General features: G+C 40.6%; 1 protein-coding gene across 1 annotated transcript in view; it reads left to right on the forward strand.

The window, feature by feature from the left end:
- TPH2 (tryptophan hydroxylase 2) overlaps window positions 1-19831 on the forward strand; it is a 132836-nt gene that overhangs the window by 110077 nt on the left and 2928 nt on the right. Inside the window, exon 9 of the mRNA XM_004386453.2 lies at window positions 10155-10250. Coding sequence (XP_004386510.1) covers window positions 10155-10250 — 96 coding nt within the window. The remainder of the gene's footprint in view (window positions 1-10154; window positions 10251-19831) is intronic.

The raw sequence follows: 19831 nt of genomic DNA on the forward strand, positions 1-19831 counted from the left end.
CTCTGAAATACCTTTAGTAGTAGTGGTGTTAACTCTTCTCTGAAAGTTTGGTAGAATTCTCCAGTGAGGCCGTCAGGGCCAGGGCTTTTTTTTTTGTTGGGAGTTTTTAAATTACCTTTTCAGTCTCTTCTTTTGTTATAGGTTTATTTAGTTTTTCTACCTTGGTTTGTGTTAGTTTAGGTGGGTAGTGTGTTTCTAGAAATTTGTCCATTTCCTCTAGGTTTTCAAATTGGTTATAGTTTTTCATAGTATTCTGTTATGATTCTTTCAATTTCAGTTGAGTCTGTTGTGATATAGCCCATCTTATTTCTTATTCTGGTTATTTGCTTCCTCTCAAGTTTTTCTGTTGTCAGTTTGGCCAATGGTTTATTGATTTTGTTGATCTTTTCAAAGAACCAGCTTTTGGTCTTGTTAACTCTTTCAATTGTTTTTCTATTCTCTATTTCATTTATTTCTGCTCTAATTTTTATTATTTCCTGTCTTCTGGTGCCGGTGGGCTTCTTTTGCTGCTCTCTTTCTATTTGTTCAAACTGTAGGGTTAATGTTTTGATTCTGGCCCTTTCTTCTTTTTGGATGTGTGCATTTATTGATATAAACTGACCTCAGAGCACTGCTTTTGCTGTGTCCCAAACATTCTGGTAGGATGTGTTTTCATTCTTATTTGATTCTGTGAATTTCTTTATTCTGTCCTTTATTTATTCTATAACCCGGTAGTTTCTGAGCAAGATGTTCATTTTCCATGTGTTTGATTTTTTTTCTTGCTTTTCCTGTGATTGATTTCTACTTTTATGGCTTTATGGTCAGAAAAGAAGCTTTGTAATATTTTGATGTTTTGGATTCTGCTAAGGCTTACTTTGTGGCTTAATACATTTAATAGCCATCTATTCTGGAGATGAATGTGTGTGTTCCATATGTGTGGCTGCTGTTGGGTGGAGTGTTCTGTATATGTCTTTGAGAGCAAGTTGAGTGATTGTGGCATTTAGATCTTCTGTGTCTTTATTGAGGTTTTTTCTGGATGTTCTGTCCTTCACCAAAAGTGGTGTGTTGAAGTCTTCTACTGTTATTGTGGAGCTGTCTATTTCTCTTTTCAATGCTGTTAGAAGTTTGTTTTATGTATTTTGGAGCCCTGTCCTTGAGTGTGTAAATATTTATTATGGTTATGTCCTCCTGGTGTATTGACCCTTTAATCATTATTTAGTGTCCTTCCTTATCCTTTTTGGTGGATTTTACTTTAAAATCTGTCTTGTCAGAGATTAATATTGCCATTGCTGCTCTTTTTGATATTTGCTTGATATATTGTTTTCTATCCTTTGAGTTTTAATTTGTCTCTTCGAGTCTAAGGTGTGTCTCTTGTAGGCAGCATATAGACGGATCATGATTTTTTTATCCATTCTGCCACTCTCTGTCTCTTTATTGGTGCATTTAATCCATTTACATTCAGTGCAATTACTTATAGGTATGAGTTTAGTGCTGTCATTTTGATATCTTTTTTTTTGTGTGTGTTGTTGACAGTTTCTTCATTCCACTTAATTTTCTGTGCTGATTCATTTTTCTTTATATATTTTCTTTTCATCTCTTTCATTGCTGATTTTGTATTTGGTGAGTCTTTATGTTTTCCTTGTTTTTTATTTTGGTGTGTAGGATTGTTAGTTTCCTTTGTGGTTATGTTAATATTTACGTCTATTTTTCTCAGTTTAAACCAATCTTTTATTTCTTGATACCATCTTGACTTCCCCCTCTGTATAAAAGTTCTATAACTACATTATTTAGTCCCTCTTTTGTTTTATTGTTGTCATCTTTTACATATTGACGTCTCTGTTTCCCTATTTTCAGTGTTTTAGCTTTGATTTATTTTTGTGACTTCCCTATCTGCGTTGATATCTCTGCTCTATCCTGTGTTCTAGTCTTGGGTTGTTATCTGATGTTATTGATTTTCTAACTGGAGGACTCCCTTTAGTATTTCTTGTGATTTTGATGTGGTTTTTTAGAAATTCCCTTAACCTCTGTTTATCTGGAAATGCCCTAATTTCGCCATGATATTCAAGAGACAGTTTTGCTGGATATATAATTCCTAGTTGGCAATTTTTTTTCTTCAAGCTTTATATATGTCATCCCATTGCCATCTTGCCTGCACGGTTTCTGCTGAGTAGTCAGAGCTTAGTCTTATTGACTCTCCTTTGTAGATGAGTTTTCGTTTATCCCTAGCTCCTCTTAAAATTTTCTCTTTATCTTTTGTTTTAGTAAGTTTGATTATAATATGTCTTGGTGATTCTCTTTTAGGATCTACCCTGTGTGGGGTTGGATGAGCATCTTGGATAGATATCTTCTCATCTTTCATGATATCAGGGAAGTTTTCTGCCAACAAATCTTCAACAATTCTCTTTGTATTTTCTATTGTCCCCCACTTGTTCCAGTACTCCAATCTTCATAGGTTATTCCTCTTGATAGAATCCCACGTAATTCTTAAGGTTTCTTCATTTTTAAAGTTCTTTTATCTGATTTTTCCTGAAATAAATTTGTGTCAAGTGCTTTATCTTCAGTCTTACTAATTCTGACTTCCATTGCCTCAATTCTGTTCCTATGACTTTCTATCGAGTTGTCTAATTCTGAAATTTTATTGCTAATCTTTTGGATTTCTATTTGCTGTTTCTGTATGGATTCTTGCAGCCTGTTAAATTTGTCATTATGCTCTTGTATAACCTTCTTAAGGTCCTCTGTTGCTTTGTCTGTGTGCCCCTTGGCTTTGTCCATGTTTTGCCTGATCTCCTTCCTGATCTCTTGAAGAGCTCTGTATATTAATCTTTTGAATTCTACCTTTGGTAATTCCAAGACCTTCTCTTCCTCTGGGAGGTTTCTTGGTTCTTTATTTTGGTAGCTTGCTGAAGCTGTCGTGGTCTGCTTCTTTATGTGATTTGATATTGACTGTTTTCTCTGAGCCATTAATAAGTTATTATATTTATTTATTTTATGTTTTTTTTTTTTTTTTAATGTGTCCTAGTTTCTTGTTTTGATATGCCCAAATAGGCTGGTCATGTGAGCTAGTTTGATTATTGGCATCTTCAAGCTCTTACATCCTGTTACCATGTGATTAGAGCTGTTACCTTATATGTGAGCCCAGGAGTCTGTTTACTTTTATTGTGTGGATTTAGCTCAAGTTTCCAGGTCGTCAGTCACTGAGTGTGTGGTACAATCTCTCACCTACAGTCCTAGATGGGCAGGGCTATGTAGGGGTGATTGGGGTAGGCAGAGGAATCTGGCTGCAGTAGGGGGTTATGTGCTGAGCAAGTTAGTGGGCTGATGGCTGCCCTTGAGTGCCTGGTGGAAGCATGTAGGTGGGTTTTACAGCCAGAATTTGGGCACTCAGTGCTGTTGGCTGTAAGGACTGGGAGGCACCACTTAATTTTGGACCCCTGTTGTGGGTACCTAGGTGGAGTGGGTGGGGCCACCAGTCCTCAGGTCCCTGATGTGGGTAGGTGAGAACCCTGCTTAATGAACAGGGCGATGTCAAATATCACAAATATGCCACTACCCCTTAGCTGTTGCAGTTGAAACTAGCCTTCAGGTGTATACCCAGTTGTACTATGCTAATGAGGGCCTACGCTGTTGAAATGCCCCCAGACAGGTCTAGGCAGGCGTGAAAGGCATTCAAAGTCCATGGACCCCTTATGCCTGTTCCTAGGCAAAGGGGCTGTGTCTGCCCTGAGTACCCAGCTTAGGGGAGCTGGCAGATTATTTTTTCCTGTTTGTTAATTTGTTCTCTCTCCAAAGCAGAGAGAATGGCTTGGGGAGCGTGATGGGTCCCACTCCTGGCCCAGGGAGCACGGCAATCGCTGAAGCTGGACTGGGGCCAGAGCAGAGTTGGGAGGGGGCGGGTGAATGGGAGGGAGGTAATTCCCAGAGGGACAATGGCTTTTTTGATCCCGCGTAGTAGGTTAGATGCTTATACTTAACTTTTGCAGATTCAGTGCTACTTTTCCCTGGTTCCGGAGGCTTGTGCAGACTTTCTGCTGCTCGGTTTCTCCGGGTGTAGAAAACGTATCCCGAGCGCTACTGCTTGTCTCAGCCCACACGTGCCCATGCATGGTGGCCTATCCAGCCTGCAGGGTGCGGGCCAGGTCAGGTCTGGCAACTCCTCGCTGCTTCTGAACTGTCTCTCCTTCCCTGTGCTGCTCAGTCCGACTCCTCAACTTTGTCTTTGATGTTCAGGGCTCCTAGATTGTCATATATAATCTATTCACTTGTTTTTTTGTTTCTTTGTTGTAAGAGGGACCACAGGAATCTTCTGACTACTCCACCATCTTGGCCCCATCCAGATCAGCTTTTTTTATATTTTTCTTGTTCCTCTTTTATGTTTTGGTATGAGTTTGGAAGCTACATAACTAAACTTTGTGAGAATTGTATACGAGATAAGGATAAATAGGATCTGAGTGAGGGCCTGAGGGATTCTGCTGTAACACCAAATTTAGCACATCTCTTCCAGGACTTTTTCAAGCTCTTTGATAACTTGTTGCTTCCTGGCTGTTTTGTGGATATGTGGATAATGGAATTCTGGATGGGGAATGACATATGTGATTATTTAAAAATATGTGCTACCAATATGCAAAGATCAAATTTTTAGTGGAGGTGATAAAGAAAATATGCCACTCACTCATTTAGACATTTATTAAACAACATGTGTAAACCACTTTGCTGGACAGAGTGCAAAAAGAAGGACACCAGAGCTGCCTCCTAGAAGTTTGTCTATCCACTTTAACAATATAAAATGACTCTCAGGAAGAGCTTATGTAATTCTTTCAAGGGATGCAGAGGGTAAAGGAAACGGAGAGCAAATGGACCCTTCAAGAGGAAAATCTGCAGAGTAAGTTTTTTTCCCACCAAGAGTTCCTTGAAAAAATATATCTCTTTAATTGCAAGAGCTATTTAATTGCAATAGCAAGAGCTCAGGTGCCTAACACCAAACATATGAGAAAGATTCCATAGATTTTTGTTGTTCTTGTTGTTAAATCATTATGTGGGACCATTAAATATTTTGTTGACATGATTGAGGTCTGTGGACTTGATTTCATCAAACTTTTACTACTGCCCATTTGGCTAGGCTCAAGTTGTTGCGTTATGAGTTGTAATCAATGGCAATGGGTGTTTGAAATGGTTGCGTTAATGGTGTACTACCAGTACAGACCTGAAGATGGCAGCATTGGGTGACCTATCTCATTTCCTAAGCTCACTCCCCACACAGCACATCCTGTAGCTACATTCCACAGCTGTGTTTGGATTTCAGATTGTCACTCAGACTTTCCTCCGCTTGATGTACGTAAATGTACGTAAATGATGCTGCTTTTATTCTATGGAAGAGGTCCGATCTGTCATTCCTGTTTTTGTTTTCAGTTAATATTTATAAATAATTATATGTAATTAGTGGTATGTAAATTTGGAATTAATGAACGTCAGCTTTGATGAAGGGTACTCTTCAATTTGGTAGGTGTTGGTCTTAGTATTATTATTTGTTTCTATTTAAAAGACATCAGTGGCCAAGAATCTGCAATTCTCTTTTGCAGGTGTTCTTATAAGGTTCAGGGTTTTTGTTTTTTTTTTAAATAACAGGTAGGGTATTCATTTGGTAAATCTTTAGGGAATATATTATAGATCCACATCTGGAGAGTGGTCTGAGGAAAACAAATGGTATTTTCTTAAATTTTCAAGAAACAGTTAGGTATCCTTGAATTCTGAAGGGTCTTCAAGAGGTCATCCAGTCCAACTCTAAGCGAGCTTTGCATTTAAAACCGGATAGCAGAATGCACAGTTGCCTCTCAGCCCCTATTAGTGATCATGCCCAGGACACTCTACATTTTGAGGTCTTCACTGCCGTTGAAAACAGAAAGAGAGAAATTATCCTGAGCAAGTCTGTAATTCAAATTTTGCCATCGTCTGAGGTTCAGGTGCAATATACCATTTCTCTTTATCTGTTAGCCACGCATGGAGCTGCAAATGGAAACTGTCTCAAAGCAAAAGGTCTCATTCTCTGAGGACAGTGGGCTCTGGAAGCAGCATCTAGGGAACTTCCTGAGTTGAGGATAGCAGGAAACCAAAGGGAAAAGCAGAGAAAGAGCAGATGGAGCTGTGTAAGGTCAGAGTTGCTGGATGGACTCCCAGATGAGGTATGGGGCCAGAGAGCATCTGAGTGATGGCAGGGAAGACACACAGTGACTTGTTCCTCTGAGGTTGTCCTGATTCTAGAAGCATGTGGACCAAAGACGCACAGTTAATAGATTTAGCTCTGAGTCTTTAGTCAAATTGATGCAGACCTTTTGATTATTATTTTAAAATAGGCTGGAACATCAAATCTGTGTGAAGACCATGTGTGTGGCACACCAGATTTTCTCAGAGGCCCACTGTGCTTTTTTTGATTTGGATCATAACCATGACCATGTATTACATATGCATTGAAGTAGCATAAAGAAAATTAAAAATACACTTAATAGGCTGACCTAATGTTCCTGTAGCTGGCTCTGTATGTATATTTTGGGGGCTTTCTGATATGACTGCCCCAAAACAGGGCTTTCTAATATGACAGGACATTTTTTTTTTTTTTATGAACTCTTCTGTATTCAATGTTAAGACTTCAAGGATTTCACGCCATGTGCTATAAATGAAATATCACTTAGGGAAATCAGCCAAAGGCACACTCGGAAGATGCCATGAGATTCTAATTTTCCTCTATTTTAGACTTTTATTTTTCTGTTTTCAGTCGTACATGAAAATCACGCGTCTACTAATTTTATACCTAGGAACTTTAAAATGTGACAGATGTTGAGCTCTTTAGAATACTGAGCTCTGTATCTCTTAAAGGAGCCCTGGTGGCACAGTGGTTAAGATCTACAGCTGCTAACCAAAAGGCTGACAGGTTGAATCCACCAGCCACTCCTTGGAAACCCTATAGGGCAGTTCTGCTCTGTCCTATTGGGTCGCTATGAGTCAGAATCAACACGACGGCAGTGGGTTTTGGGTTATATCTCTTAAATGTCACTAACTAGACTAGTTCTGGTAAATCACTTCTTCATCTCCTAAACTTCAGGTTTTTAAGTAAAAGAAAAAACAAAACAAAACCACTTGCCATCCAGTCAATTCCAACTCATGGTGACCTCATGTGTTCAGAGTAGAATCATACTCCATAGGGTTTTCAATGGCTGTGATCTTTTGGAAGTAGATCACCACGACCTTCTTCCAAGGTGCCTCTGGGTGGATTCAAATGACTTAGCTTTTGGTTAGTACCAAGCACTTTAGTGTTTGTACCACAAGGAAATAGTAGGGCTGAATTTCCAGGCCTCTTCCAGGCCTTTTATTCCATGACTGCATGATCACTTCTCCTCACTGTGCCCAGGAATGTACACAAATTTTTGGAGGAGAGGCTTGAGAGTTCTACCCAAACGTTTCAGCATCTGTTCACATATTTTATCCTGGTTTTTCTTATGAGGCCTCTGTGATACTGACTTTTTCCAATCCTCTGCCACTCCCTGGCCCAAGCTATATTCCAAGCCATTCACTACCCTTGTCTCGTGGCCGCCCCGACCTAACTGGTCTCTATTTCTGTTCTTGCCTTCCTACCATCAATCTGTTCTTCACACAGCACTAGCATGATCTTCTGAAAATCAAATCAGAACATGTTTTTCTCCTGCCTAAAGCCCTCCAATGACTTCCCGTTGCCCTTGGAAATACAAACCCACTCCTGCTTTCAGGGCCTTTGTATTTGCTAGTCCCTCTATTGGGAGCTCTCTTTCCTCTAGATCTTTGCACAACTGACTTTTCAGTTTTTAATGAAAAGCTGCTTTTAAAGCAGGTTGCAGCTTAAATATCACCTCAGAGAGGCCTTCCCTGATCACTTTATCTAAAATAGCACGTTCCCGGCTCAATATCTGACATACTACCTACCTTGTTTATTATCTACAGAGTATTTTCTACCTGAGTTTATCCTGTCTATTTATTATTATTTGTCGTTGTTATTGCCTGTATCACATATGCTTCATCATATATGCTTCATGGGATTAGAGACTTTGCTGCCTTGTTTATTGTATATGCTTAGCTCTAGAGCAGAGTTTGGTACATAACAGGTGATCAAGAAGCGTTTGTAGGATGACTGAGTGTCATAGGCAGGAAAACTGTAGCCCAGAGAAGTTGTGGTCACGTAGCTAATTAAAACACAGGATTGGGACCAGAACTCAGGACTTCCCGTAGGTTTTCCTCCTGATCATGCTGCCTCACAAAAAACCTACCTTTGAGATCATTCATTCATTCACCAGTTGTTAATTTATTCAACACATATTCATTGAGCTCTTTTTATGTTTCAGACACTATTCTAGCTCAGTGATTCTCCACTGTGGTGATGTTGCCCCCCAGGGAATATTTGACAAGGTCTGGACGTTTTTGGTTGTCAGTCCTTGGGAGGAGGTTGCTACTGGCATCTAGTGGGTTGAGGCTAGGGATGCTGCTAAACATCCTACAATGCACAACAAGGATTTATCCAGCCCAAAATATCAGTGGTGCTGATGTTGAGAGACCCTGTTCTAGATGAACAGACAGAGACGCGTACCCTCTATAGAGTTTATAGATAGTGGAGGGAGACAGTTGATGAACAGTACACATCAAACATAAAGAAATTGCAGATTATGTCAAAAAGTGGTAAGTGTGATGGAAAAGAGAGAAAACGTAGAACAGAGTAAGGGTGAGTGTTGGTGGCTGCTGTGAGTGGTGATGGGGGTAAGAAGGGTTGTAATTTCAGCTTCTTTGGGAGGCGAATCAGGAAAGGAACTCTAGGCTCTGGAGGTTAAGCTCCACGACCTGGAAATGACCAGTCGTTGTTGGGGTCTAGCCAGTGCTGCAGAGCCCTGGATCACTTATCTTTAGAGATCATCAGCATATTTAAAAAAATAAAAAACCCTCTTGAACCAAGGGACATCTTAACCTCCAAACAAAAATAGAACAAACTGCCAAGGGCTAGAAATAATTACTATTTTCCGCCCCTTTTCAGGAGTGTTTAAATTCTCTCCTCGCTCAACACCTTCAGTGCTCTATCATCACTAATGCAGGACAGTGTTAATGGGATACAGTTTGTATTGCTCATTGTCAGCTTCTCACTTTCTTTCAGAGCAAAAACAGTGTGATTTCAGCCCCTCAACAGCATCGTGAGCTTTTTGGTTGTACAGAGATTTCTCTGTCTGTCTACGTTGGTTTCCTAAACTCAACAGAACCAATGGAGAACTTTTAATATCCTGGGGAAGCTGTAGCAGTTGACGCTCATAAAACTAAAGCCAATGAAGTCATTATTAAAAAAAAAATTGCAGACACACCTATGCATCGACAGACACTTAAGATTTCACTAAAAATTATATTAGAATTATGGTTTCAATAATTTGGCAGGCATATACTTGGTTTCTTGGTCTCTCTTCTGTCTCTTTAGCACTGCACACCAAGTGCCAAGCTTTAGCACCTAGTAGGTACTCAAAAGGAGCCCTGGTGGTACAGTGGTTAAGAGCCATGGCTGCTAACCAAAAGGTCTGCAGTTCCAATCCACCAGCTGCTCCTTGGAAACCCTATGGGGTAGTTCTACTCTGTCCTATAGGGTCACTCTGAGCCAGAATGGACTCAACGGCGACGGGTTTGGTTTTTTTTTGTTTAGGTACTCAAAAAAGTTTGTCAAATGAATAAACAAACTGCAAATAGTCCATTTAGAATTCTTCAGTTTGTAAGTTATTTTTCCACATTGACATGCACCTAATTTATACCACTAAAACACAACTTTGTAGATACAGTAGCATATCCTATGGCCTTATCATTGTGACATGCTCATTCGTTTCTAAATGTGTGTCCTTTTATTTTTGAAATTATTGCAGGGGATGTGATTTGACCCATAGGGTTTCTAAATGCAGGAAGCATAAGAACCTTAGTAGTTAGTACCTTTTCTATATACCTTTAACCTAAGGAGGGATTATTAAGCAAGAGAATAGATTTCAATAAATGTTTTTAATCCAGATGTATTTAAATTAGCAGATGGTGTGCCAGAAATTATGCATACTGTACCATTTTATTGTGGGTGCCATTTTATTCTATTGAAGAGCTTGTGGACCAGTTCACTGGATGTATGTCCATGTGCTTTTTTTCAGTGCTATTTCTTCACGATCGAGTTTGGCCTTTGTAAACAAGAAGGGCAGCTGCGGGCATACGGAGCAGGACTACTTTCCTCCATTGGAGAATTAAAGGTATGAAGCTGTGAATGAAAATATCCTTTCCAAGCAAACTGGTTCAAGGTCATGGAAAATATTGATTTGTTTGTCTGAGCATTTCTACTTGCAGATATCCCATAAATATTTAATACAGAGGATTTGCCACCTCAGTTGTGGGTGCTAACATAACTTCTTGCACTTCTGAAAATGGGTCGTTCCTTTCTGGGTTTGTGGTGTGACTCAAATGGATGAGCAGCCATGTGCAGAAATCAACAGGAATGATAAACGTATGTTCAAATGTTGGGTAACAAATGGTTGGCCTAAATTCAGTGCTGAAAAGAAGGCAGTGAGCTAGCTGTGATCCTACTGATTGAAATTCACTTGTTAGGGTGGCTTGGCTACTCTGATTTCTGTCACCCATGGCCTCCTGTCGACTCCCCAGCATCTATTTCCAAACAGGAATTTGAGGCTATTTCAACTTCTTCAAAGTCAACATGTCTTAAAACATTTGTGGACCTACAAAACTTCAGGAAAAATAAAACCTAAGTAAGGATACAGTCAAAAAGCTATCTAATATACTTGTAGTGATGCCTAGCATAATGCTATTTTTTTTATTGCCTTAAAATACAGTAAAATGATCATCTATTCAGAAATATTGAGGCTTGGGGCATTCAGTAATTTGAATATCCTGGTTACTATCTATACCACAGGGGAGTAGCAAGTTTTTGATGAATTTGGAATGCAATGTAATATAGAATCTGGAAATGGCACTGAAAATAATTTAATCTTTGACTATTCAGAAATAATAAGAATCTTTGATTATTCAGAATTTCCTGGGGATTTTATTTTGAGCATTAATTATCCTTATGTAATATAAGTGAGAAATGTATGGTTATTGGAGCTTTTTTGTTGTTTATGTTCTTGAAAGCTGCAATTTCACTGCAGTTTCATTGAGACGGTTTGCTTGATGAATCCATTTGCTCATTCATCCCTCGAAGGTTTGTCGAGCATGTGTTGTTGCTGTTGTTGGCTGTCAAGTCAGTTCGGATCCATGGAGATCCCTATGTGCAGAGTGGAACTGCTCCATAGGGTTTTCAAGGCCGAGACCATTCAGAAGCAGTTGCCAAGCCTGTCTTCTGAGTCACCTTTGGGTGGGTTTGAACTGCCAGTCTTTTGGCCACTAGTCAAGTGCTTGACCATTTGCACCGCCCAGGGAACCAATCTGTTGAGTACTTACTGCCAGGCACTGGGGCTGCACGAACAAATGGTGATGATAAAGCAAAGACAAATGATATTGATGATGATGAAGAAGAAAAGAACAATAACTTCAACAAATACTTTAATAGATCTTAGTATTTTAGGTGCTGTAGACATATTAACTCACTTAATTGTTATAACAAGCCGATGAGATCAGTGATATTATCATCACTGGTGAAAAAATTGAGGCATAAAGATGTTAAGGAACTTGCCCAAGGTCACACAGTAGTAAGTGTTGGAGCTGGTCTCAAATCCAGGCAATCTAGACTCCAGGATCTGTGTTTTTAACTGCTAGGCGATCCTGCTGAGAATCCCTGCTATCAAGGAGTTTACAGTCTAGTGCAAGAGATAAACACCCAATCAGATGACGCAAGTGTGTGACACTGTGCCTGGTACATATTAAGGGGGGCCAGGAAAGGTTCCTGATAAGGGCCCTGTGCCCAAGCTGATTCTTTTTTTCTTTTTTTTTTAATTGTGATTTACGTGAAAGTTTACACAGCAAATTAGTTTCTCATTAAATAGTTAATACACAGATTGTTTTGTGACATTGGTTGCCAACCCCGTGATGTGACAACACTCTCCCCTTCTCCACCCCAGGTTCCGCGTTTCCGTTAGTCCAGTTTTCCTGCCTTCTCATCTTTGTGTTTGGGCTGGTGTGCCCATTAGTCTCGCATACATGATTGAACTATGAAGCATGTCCCTCATATGTGTTATTGTTGGCCCTAGAGACCTGACTAATCTTTGGCTAAAGGATGAACCTCAGGAGTGACTTCAGTACTGAGTTTAAAGGGTGTCTGGGGGCCACATGCTTGGGGTTACTCCTGTCTCTGTCAGACAAATAAGGCTAGTCTTTTTTTGTGAGTTAGAATTTTATTCTACGTTTTTCTCTAGCTCTGTCTGGGACCCTCTATTGTGATCCCTGCCAGAGCAGTTGATGGTGGTGACCGGGCACCATCTAGTTGTTCTGGGCCCAAGCTGTTTCTAGAGACACAGAAAGGATGGGACGCACAGATCAGTCAGAGAATAACAGTGAGGACACCTCCGGGACCCTAGTCAGAGCCTGGCCCATTCAGGGAACTGCCTGAGCCTCAGCATGGCTGAAAGAGAGTGTAATGTTTAACATAACGTAAGCCTGATGTAATGTGGTAAAGCCTTTTTACTAAATTCTCGAGGAAAATATCCATTTCGTGTCAATCTCAGTGTGGTGGCCAAAGCCCACAGCACCAGCATGATGTCATATCCCTGTAAGATCATGCCATTTACAGAGTGCTTCTTGATGTTGCTTAAAAAAGGTTAGGCAGAAAACGATGTAGCTTTTGAGCTACATCTATTTACATTCTCCTCAGAAGATTTATAAATTACACCGGAAACAAAAGAACCAAATCTCTCTGATGGCCCCAACTTTCAACAGGGTGTTCTGGTCTGGTTAATGAGGCATGGATAGGCTGCACTGAGATGAATCTGTTGTTTTTTTTCCTATTGGTGCAGACAGAATCATCTGGAAATGGAAATCAGCCAGAACTGTGTACACCGAAGGGCATTGTCCGCTGTGCCTCTTCTTGTTCTGGTCCATCACCTCCAGTCAATAGCATTCTTCCATTCTCAAATTTCCACACTCCAACATCCCTATGATTGCTACTCTGGACCATTTTTACAATTCAGAAACTCTTTCCATAAGAAATATCTTTTGATTTTTCACAGAGAATACATAACATGAGACGTTTTCCTTAGCACCTCTTTCCCACTCTGTTCCCTGCCCTGCCCTGTATGGGTGCTCATAGATGTCTTTCAGCACTTCTGAATTCTCTGTACAGCAAACTTTTTTTTTTTTAAATTGTGGTAAAAATATAAAAAAAGCGTCAATTCAACAACTTTTACATGCACAGTCAGTGACATTGATTACGTTTGGCATGTTTTGCAACCCTCACCACTATCCTCTTCCAAGTTATTCCACCACCATTAATAGAAAGTCAGTGCCCTTTAAGGAATGACTGCCCCTTTGCCTCTCTCTCCCACCCCTGGTAACCACTAATAAGCTTCCATCTCAGTACATTTGCCAATTTAATATAAGTGGGATCAAACAGCATTTGTCCTCTTGTGATTGACATAGTGCCCTCAGCATAATATTTTCGAGGTTCATCCGTGTTGTGGCATGCAGCAGGACTTCATTTCTCTTTGTGGCTGGGTGATATTCCATTTGTGCAGCTTTTATGTGAATGAACAAACGATGATCTGGACTCAGAAATAACTTTATTAATAGCATCATAACAATTTCTGTGAAAATACTTAAAATTTTGAATGCAGTACCTTTTGTGGCAAAATATTTTATGCTGTTCCAACTGCAAATCAAACACAGATCCCAGCTAAATTGTTGGAGGTATTGGTGTAATATTTATCACTTTTATGTAAGTATCCACAATCTACCTTCTCTCTTGAACAGAACATTATTTTAAAATAAATTTGTGCCTTAAGAGGTTAAATTTTCCTGAGGCATAGATAATGCTCTTCAGAGTTGGCCAAGTACTTCTCAGAGGTGTATGTAGTTTGGAGGATAACTTTCATTTTCCCTCTCTCTCTCTTTTTGGACAATGCTTATTTTTATCTTTGAAGAGAGACACCAAATAAATATGGAAAAGCTTGCTAAAGCTAGCATAAATCTGATAACATAAATCTGAGAAAGACTTTTTTTTTTTTTCAGCAAAAGTTTTTCTCTTTCTTCCAATTATCTGTTCTGTGATGTGCTTTCAGTGGAGTCCTGGTGGTGTGGTGGTTAAGCATTCGGCTGCTAACCCAAAGTCGGCAGTTCGAATCCACCAGCCTCTCCCTGGAAACCTTATGAGGCAGTTCTGCTCTGTCCTGTAGGGTCACTATGAGTCTGAATCGACTCAATGACAGTGGGTTTTGATGTGCTTCCAGCAATTCGAAAAATGTGTTTGGGTGGGGGCTTTCCAAACTTTCCATTACTGAAGAGAGAAGTTAATCATGAACTAAACTGTATGGAAAACTGACTTTTAAAAAAAGGTTGAAAATAGATAATTGATTGGCGTTCTCCCAAAATCTAGCATGTTTTTCCTTTCACACTCTTTTTCTCTCTATCCCATAATTGACCTAGCTGTAAGAGTCTATTATTTTTTCATTTACTATTCACTCATTTACTCATTTTATGCAACAAACACTAAATGGATGGTCTCAGTTCTCAAGGAACGTGGAATCCTTAGTTAGAAAATTCTAAGAAAGTGATTGATATGGTTCTTTGCTGAACTCAGTTCTCTTGGAGAAGCAAGAGTGAAGTCTTCATGTTAGATGGTGAGGAAATGATTGGCTGAGTCTTATCTCAAAGTGTTTCTCCATCTCAAAAGCAAGAGGCAGTGTCTACTTCTTTTTCCTGGGTAAGGTCTAATTCTTTACCTTTGTAAGGTCAGAGATTAATTTTTTTTAGTGAGTGGCCTTAGCCCTTACCCCATAGTAGTCACTGGAATATTACACATAAATGCATCTGTTCTGCTTTCAGGTTTGACACAGCTGATAGATTTTCATGTTTTTTAAAAAGTTAATTATTATTATATTTTGGCTTAGTTTTAGGATATCCTTGCATGGTAAATTTATTGCATTGTCTTTACTATATCTATTAACATTCACAGAACAGCTTTCTATTTATTCTGATCATTTGTATTTACTACCACTTGCAGCAACTCTGTGATGTGGTCAGAATTACTGCCGTGCTGCAGAGAAGGGACCCAAGGGGCCTATGGGTTGTCTGAGGTCATCTGGTAGGTCAGCAGTGTGGCCAGAGTTAGGATTCACTGCTCTGAGTTCCCCCACCTCAGCCCTTCTCAGATGATTCACGCCTCCCTTCCTCTTCGACTTCACTGTTAGTAATGACAGAGCAAATGCTAGAGAACTGGGGAGCTGGAAATGGTGTTTTTGGCCTTTACGATGGGATTCCTTGAAGAAAGAGGTGATTTCCTCACCCCGGCAGCTTATTCAAATGGATGCAACCTTCAGCATCACTGATAAAGAAAAAAAAGAAAAAGTATGAGGCCATCATTGCCCAATTTGGTAACGAGATATCGTCGCATTGTGCTTGGTTAGAGGGACAAATATTTGAAAAAAATACTCTGTATAAATGTATATTTGTTGTTATTCTGATGTGGAAAAAGATGATTGTGGTGTGAGTCTGGGACCGCTTGCAAATTCTTATTCGGAATCTAGGGCCCAAACTACCCATAAACCTGACTTCACACTTGAGTTGTTTTTTTCAGCTGTAACCAGTCCTAATATAGAGTGAGGATCACAAGGTTTATATCTAGAATAGTTGAAACAATAACCTCTGGGTCATTGTTGCCTGTGTCATGGCAGGTGGCTAGGAGGAAGGAAGATTCTAAATTGATGAACTCAGGGCAGGCACCATTGTAGTTCAGGACTGGTAGCCTCATATCTGGGGCCATGTTTCCCTCTCTGTGAGTTTCAGACCCCTGGGGGAGAGGAGATGCACAAATGGTGGAAGGTAGGGCTGAATGCATTTTTGCACCAAGCATCTCATCTAGACTGATAACTGAATATATTGAGGTGTCGCATGTACCAGGCACTTTGCATGTTTTACTTCATTTAATCCTTACCACAACCCTAACCATTCAGAGCTAGATCAGAACTCACAAGTTATAGGTACTATTACTCATAAGTTATAGATACTATTACTATTCTCATTTTCTAGATGAGTGACTTGAAGCTTATAGAAGTGAAGTAAACTACTTGAAGTCATGTAGCTGGTTAGTAAGGGATGGAGCCAGATTTGAGCCTCAGTTTTCCTATCCTATTTAAAGGCCTGCACTCTCAATCACTTTATTATATTATCCACTAACAATTGAGTTCTGGGAAAATTTTGAAGTTAAAAAGGTGTTTTTATATTCAAAAGGCTGGAATGGCAAATAGGTCTTGTATGCTAAGCCCATTGCCATTGAGTCAATGGCAACTCATAGCCACCCTGTAGGGAAGAGTAGAACTGCCCCATAGGGTTTCCAAGGCTGAAATCTTTATGGAAGCAGACTGCCACATCTTTCTCTTGTGGAGCAGCTGGTGGGTTCGAGCTGCCGACCTTTCGGTTACCAGCTGAGCGCTTTAACTACTGTGCCACCAGGGCTCCTTGCCACTTGGTAGCGGCCATCTGTGTTGAGAAGGTTGGAAAGGCCGTGTGCAGACCCAGTGGGAAAAGCTGCTGTCTTAGTCGCGTAGTGCTGCTGTAACAGAAGTACCACGAGCGGGTGGTTTTAAAGAACAGAAATTTATTTTCTCCTAGTTAGGAGGCTAGAAGTCTGAATGAGAGGCTTCTTGTCTCTTTCATTTTCTGTAGTCCTAGTGTTCCTTGGTTCCTTGGCAATCTTCACTTGGCATCTACTTTTCCCTGTTTGTGCTTGCTTGTCTCTGTGTCTTTGCTGCTGTTTATATCGTTCAAAAGTGATGAGGCTAGGACACACCCTACACTGATATGGCCTCATTAACATAACAAAGAAAACCCTATTCCCAAATGGGATTACACCCACATGTATAGGGGTTAGGATTCCAACACATACTTTGGGGGCACATAATTCAATCCACAGCAGCTGCTATGCTTCATTCATACTGGCTGGGATGGGGTAGGGCACGGTGGTATGAATGCTATGTATTTGTAACCCGTTGTTGTCGAGTCGATTCTGACTCCTAGCGACCCCATGTGACCAGAGTAGAACTGCCTCATAGGGTTTCTAAGGCCGTAATCTTTATAGAAGGAGCCCTGATGGCACAGTGGTTAAAGCACTCAGCCTCTAACTGGAAGATAGGCAGTTGGAACCCACCAGCTGCTCTGAGGGAGAAAGAAATGGCAGTCTGCTGCTGTAAAGATTTACAGCCTTGGAAACCCTATGGGGCAGGTCTACTCTGTCGTATAGGGTCGCTATGAATCAGAAGCGACTCGACAGCAATGAGTTTGGGTGTGGGAATCTTTATGGAAGCAAACTGCTACATCTTTCTCCTATGGAGGCTTAGAATTCACGTAGGTCAGTCTTTTTAGTTTATCAAAGAGGAAACTGAGGCCCAGCCTGGGGAAATATCACTCATTTGATACCGCACATCTAGCCTCTGGGAAAGTGACATTTAGAGCCAGGTCTCGCAGCTCCCAGTCCTGTCCCCTTACCTTCAGCATTGTGGTTTAATCCAAAACAGTCCTTTTAGAGAGTGTTTAGATGAGAGAAGGTGACTCTCTAGCATTCTTGCACTTTTAAAGTGGTTTGAGAGTAAGAGACCACCAGCTAGATTCTCTCAGCATTATAAAGCCTCTCGCTACAGGAAGTTGGATTAATTCTTGCAGACTTTGGGATATCAGACTATTAACACTTGAGGAAGGATTCACTGCAGAATTCCCTGGTGACATCAGTTGGCTCAGTGTTTACAGAGAAATCACTCTGGGCACAGAAGACAGGGTCACAATAGCAGCTCCTCAAAACCTCAGTGGCTTAGAGGGAAACAGGGATAGGTGTTGAGAAGCAAACTCAGTAGGACTTCACTCCATTGGGCAGTGGCCTTTGCTACCAAGGGCGACATGGATGCAGTTTTATACCTCCTTGGGCCACACTCTAATATTTAGAGACAAGGAATCTCAAGGGCTGCTGGATGTTCCTGGTAGTCATCCCTGGAGGGTTCACCATCAGGTAAATTTGACAATTTATAGGTGTGATTGCCACCTTATTCATTGGCCTTATTCAATAGCTGTTCCCCTAACTCCAGGGTGGTATATGACCTTCTTTCATTTTCCAGGCTAATCACTAGGTACTATTATTATCCTAGATTGTATAACAGCCAAAGAGTGGGCGTGGTCCCTATACTACAAGGATGAAAATGTCCCCAGCAAGTAACCAACCAGCAGACACAGCAGGTTCCTGGAGGATACACTGCATTTTTGAGAGCTTAACACATTCAACTTCCAGTTTTTTCTCTGAATATTACATTAGGTAAATGTGATATATATTACCTCATGGTCTTTGCCTCAAATTATATGCTATGAATCCACTGATTTTTCTTGAAGTCTGAGGCAGAGCACCCTGCCCTTTAGTTTACAGGCATTTATTCTGTCAGAGCCAAAAGATATCAAAACAATCGTCTGGACTTTTCTTGATCCACTCTAATCTCCCTTACCAGTCAAAACAGACTAAGTGAGCTCTTCTGAGTATCTAGTGGAATTGTCATATGGCAAATTTTCTGATTTCAGTCTTTGTTATTGCACACACACATTCTGGAGGCACCCCCTATGCAGAGTGACTGCTAAGATTGCTTATGTCCTATGGAAGTACTGTAGACCCAAGCAGATGAGTTTCACCCTCTTCTTGCTCTTGTCCTTGACCCCCATGAAAAGTCAGGTGGGCTCAGCAGGATGCCTCAGGGGAGCCATGACTGAAATGTCCTTTTAGCCTGTTCTGCAACCACTTTGCCTGCACCACCTATTGCTGGGATGAGAGGGTAGAAAGGATCGAGGACACTGGGTCAGTTGCTGTCCTTCCTTCCATATGTTCTGATGTATGATGGACATTTGGAGCAACATATGATAGATAAAATGCAAACCAGAGTGTACCGCTACAGAGAAAGCAACTTCTGATTCTGAAAACCACAGCAAGCCAGCATGAAGCCATTCTTTGCAGAGGAGTAATGGCTCTCATAAAAAGGACACTTTGTTTCTTGAACCTGTGAAGTTGTTTTTAAAATGTGGACAGAATTATCAGTCATGTGGGACCCAAATCCTCTTGTTGTTCTCTGCACTGCACTGATCTAGCACAAATGCATTTGCAGGTGTAGTAACCTTCTGCTTATAACGAAGCTGCTCTCTGGGCCAAAAAAAAGGAGTTCACTCTGCGAAGCCCTTTGCATTCCCCAGTTCATATACGCATTGATCTGGACAATGGAACTTTGTGGGAAGGCAAATCACACACAGGATAGGGGCTGTGTGCCCCTTCTCTCATGTGTCAGTCCTTTGGTTCTCAATTGTGTTTTCAAACGTAGGGAACTACAGCCTTCTTCATGGAGGGCTACAAATCATCCCATGCATTTGCAAATGTTGGGGAATGCACCAAGAATATTGAACAGGAAAGATTTTTTTTTTCTTTTCACAACGGAGGAAACCAAGCAGTTAGAGATTGAGGAGGTAGAACAGTCCTTTGGGTGGATTTCAGAGGCTGGAATTCAGTGTCTTCAGAAATCACCTAGCCGAAACCACTCATTTACAGTTGAGGAAGTGGAGGCACAGAGAGGTTAAACAATTTGCCAAGGTTACTGCTGGGAAAATAAAATCCCTATCAATCTATTATCAATTTTGTTCCCCTTTGTTCTACTTCTAA

The sequence above is a fragment of the Trichechus manatus genome, unplaced genomic scaffold (assembly GCF_000243295.1).
Source record: "Trichechus manatus latirostris isolate Lorelei unplaced genomic scaffold, TriManLat1.0 scaffold00164, whole genome shotgun sequence".
Lineage (NCBI taxonomy): Eukaryota > Metazoa > Chordata > Mammalia > Sirenia > Trichechidae > Trichechus > Trichechus manatus.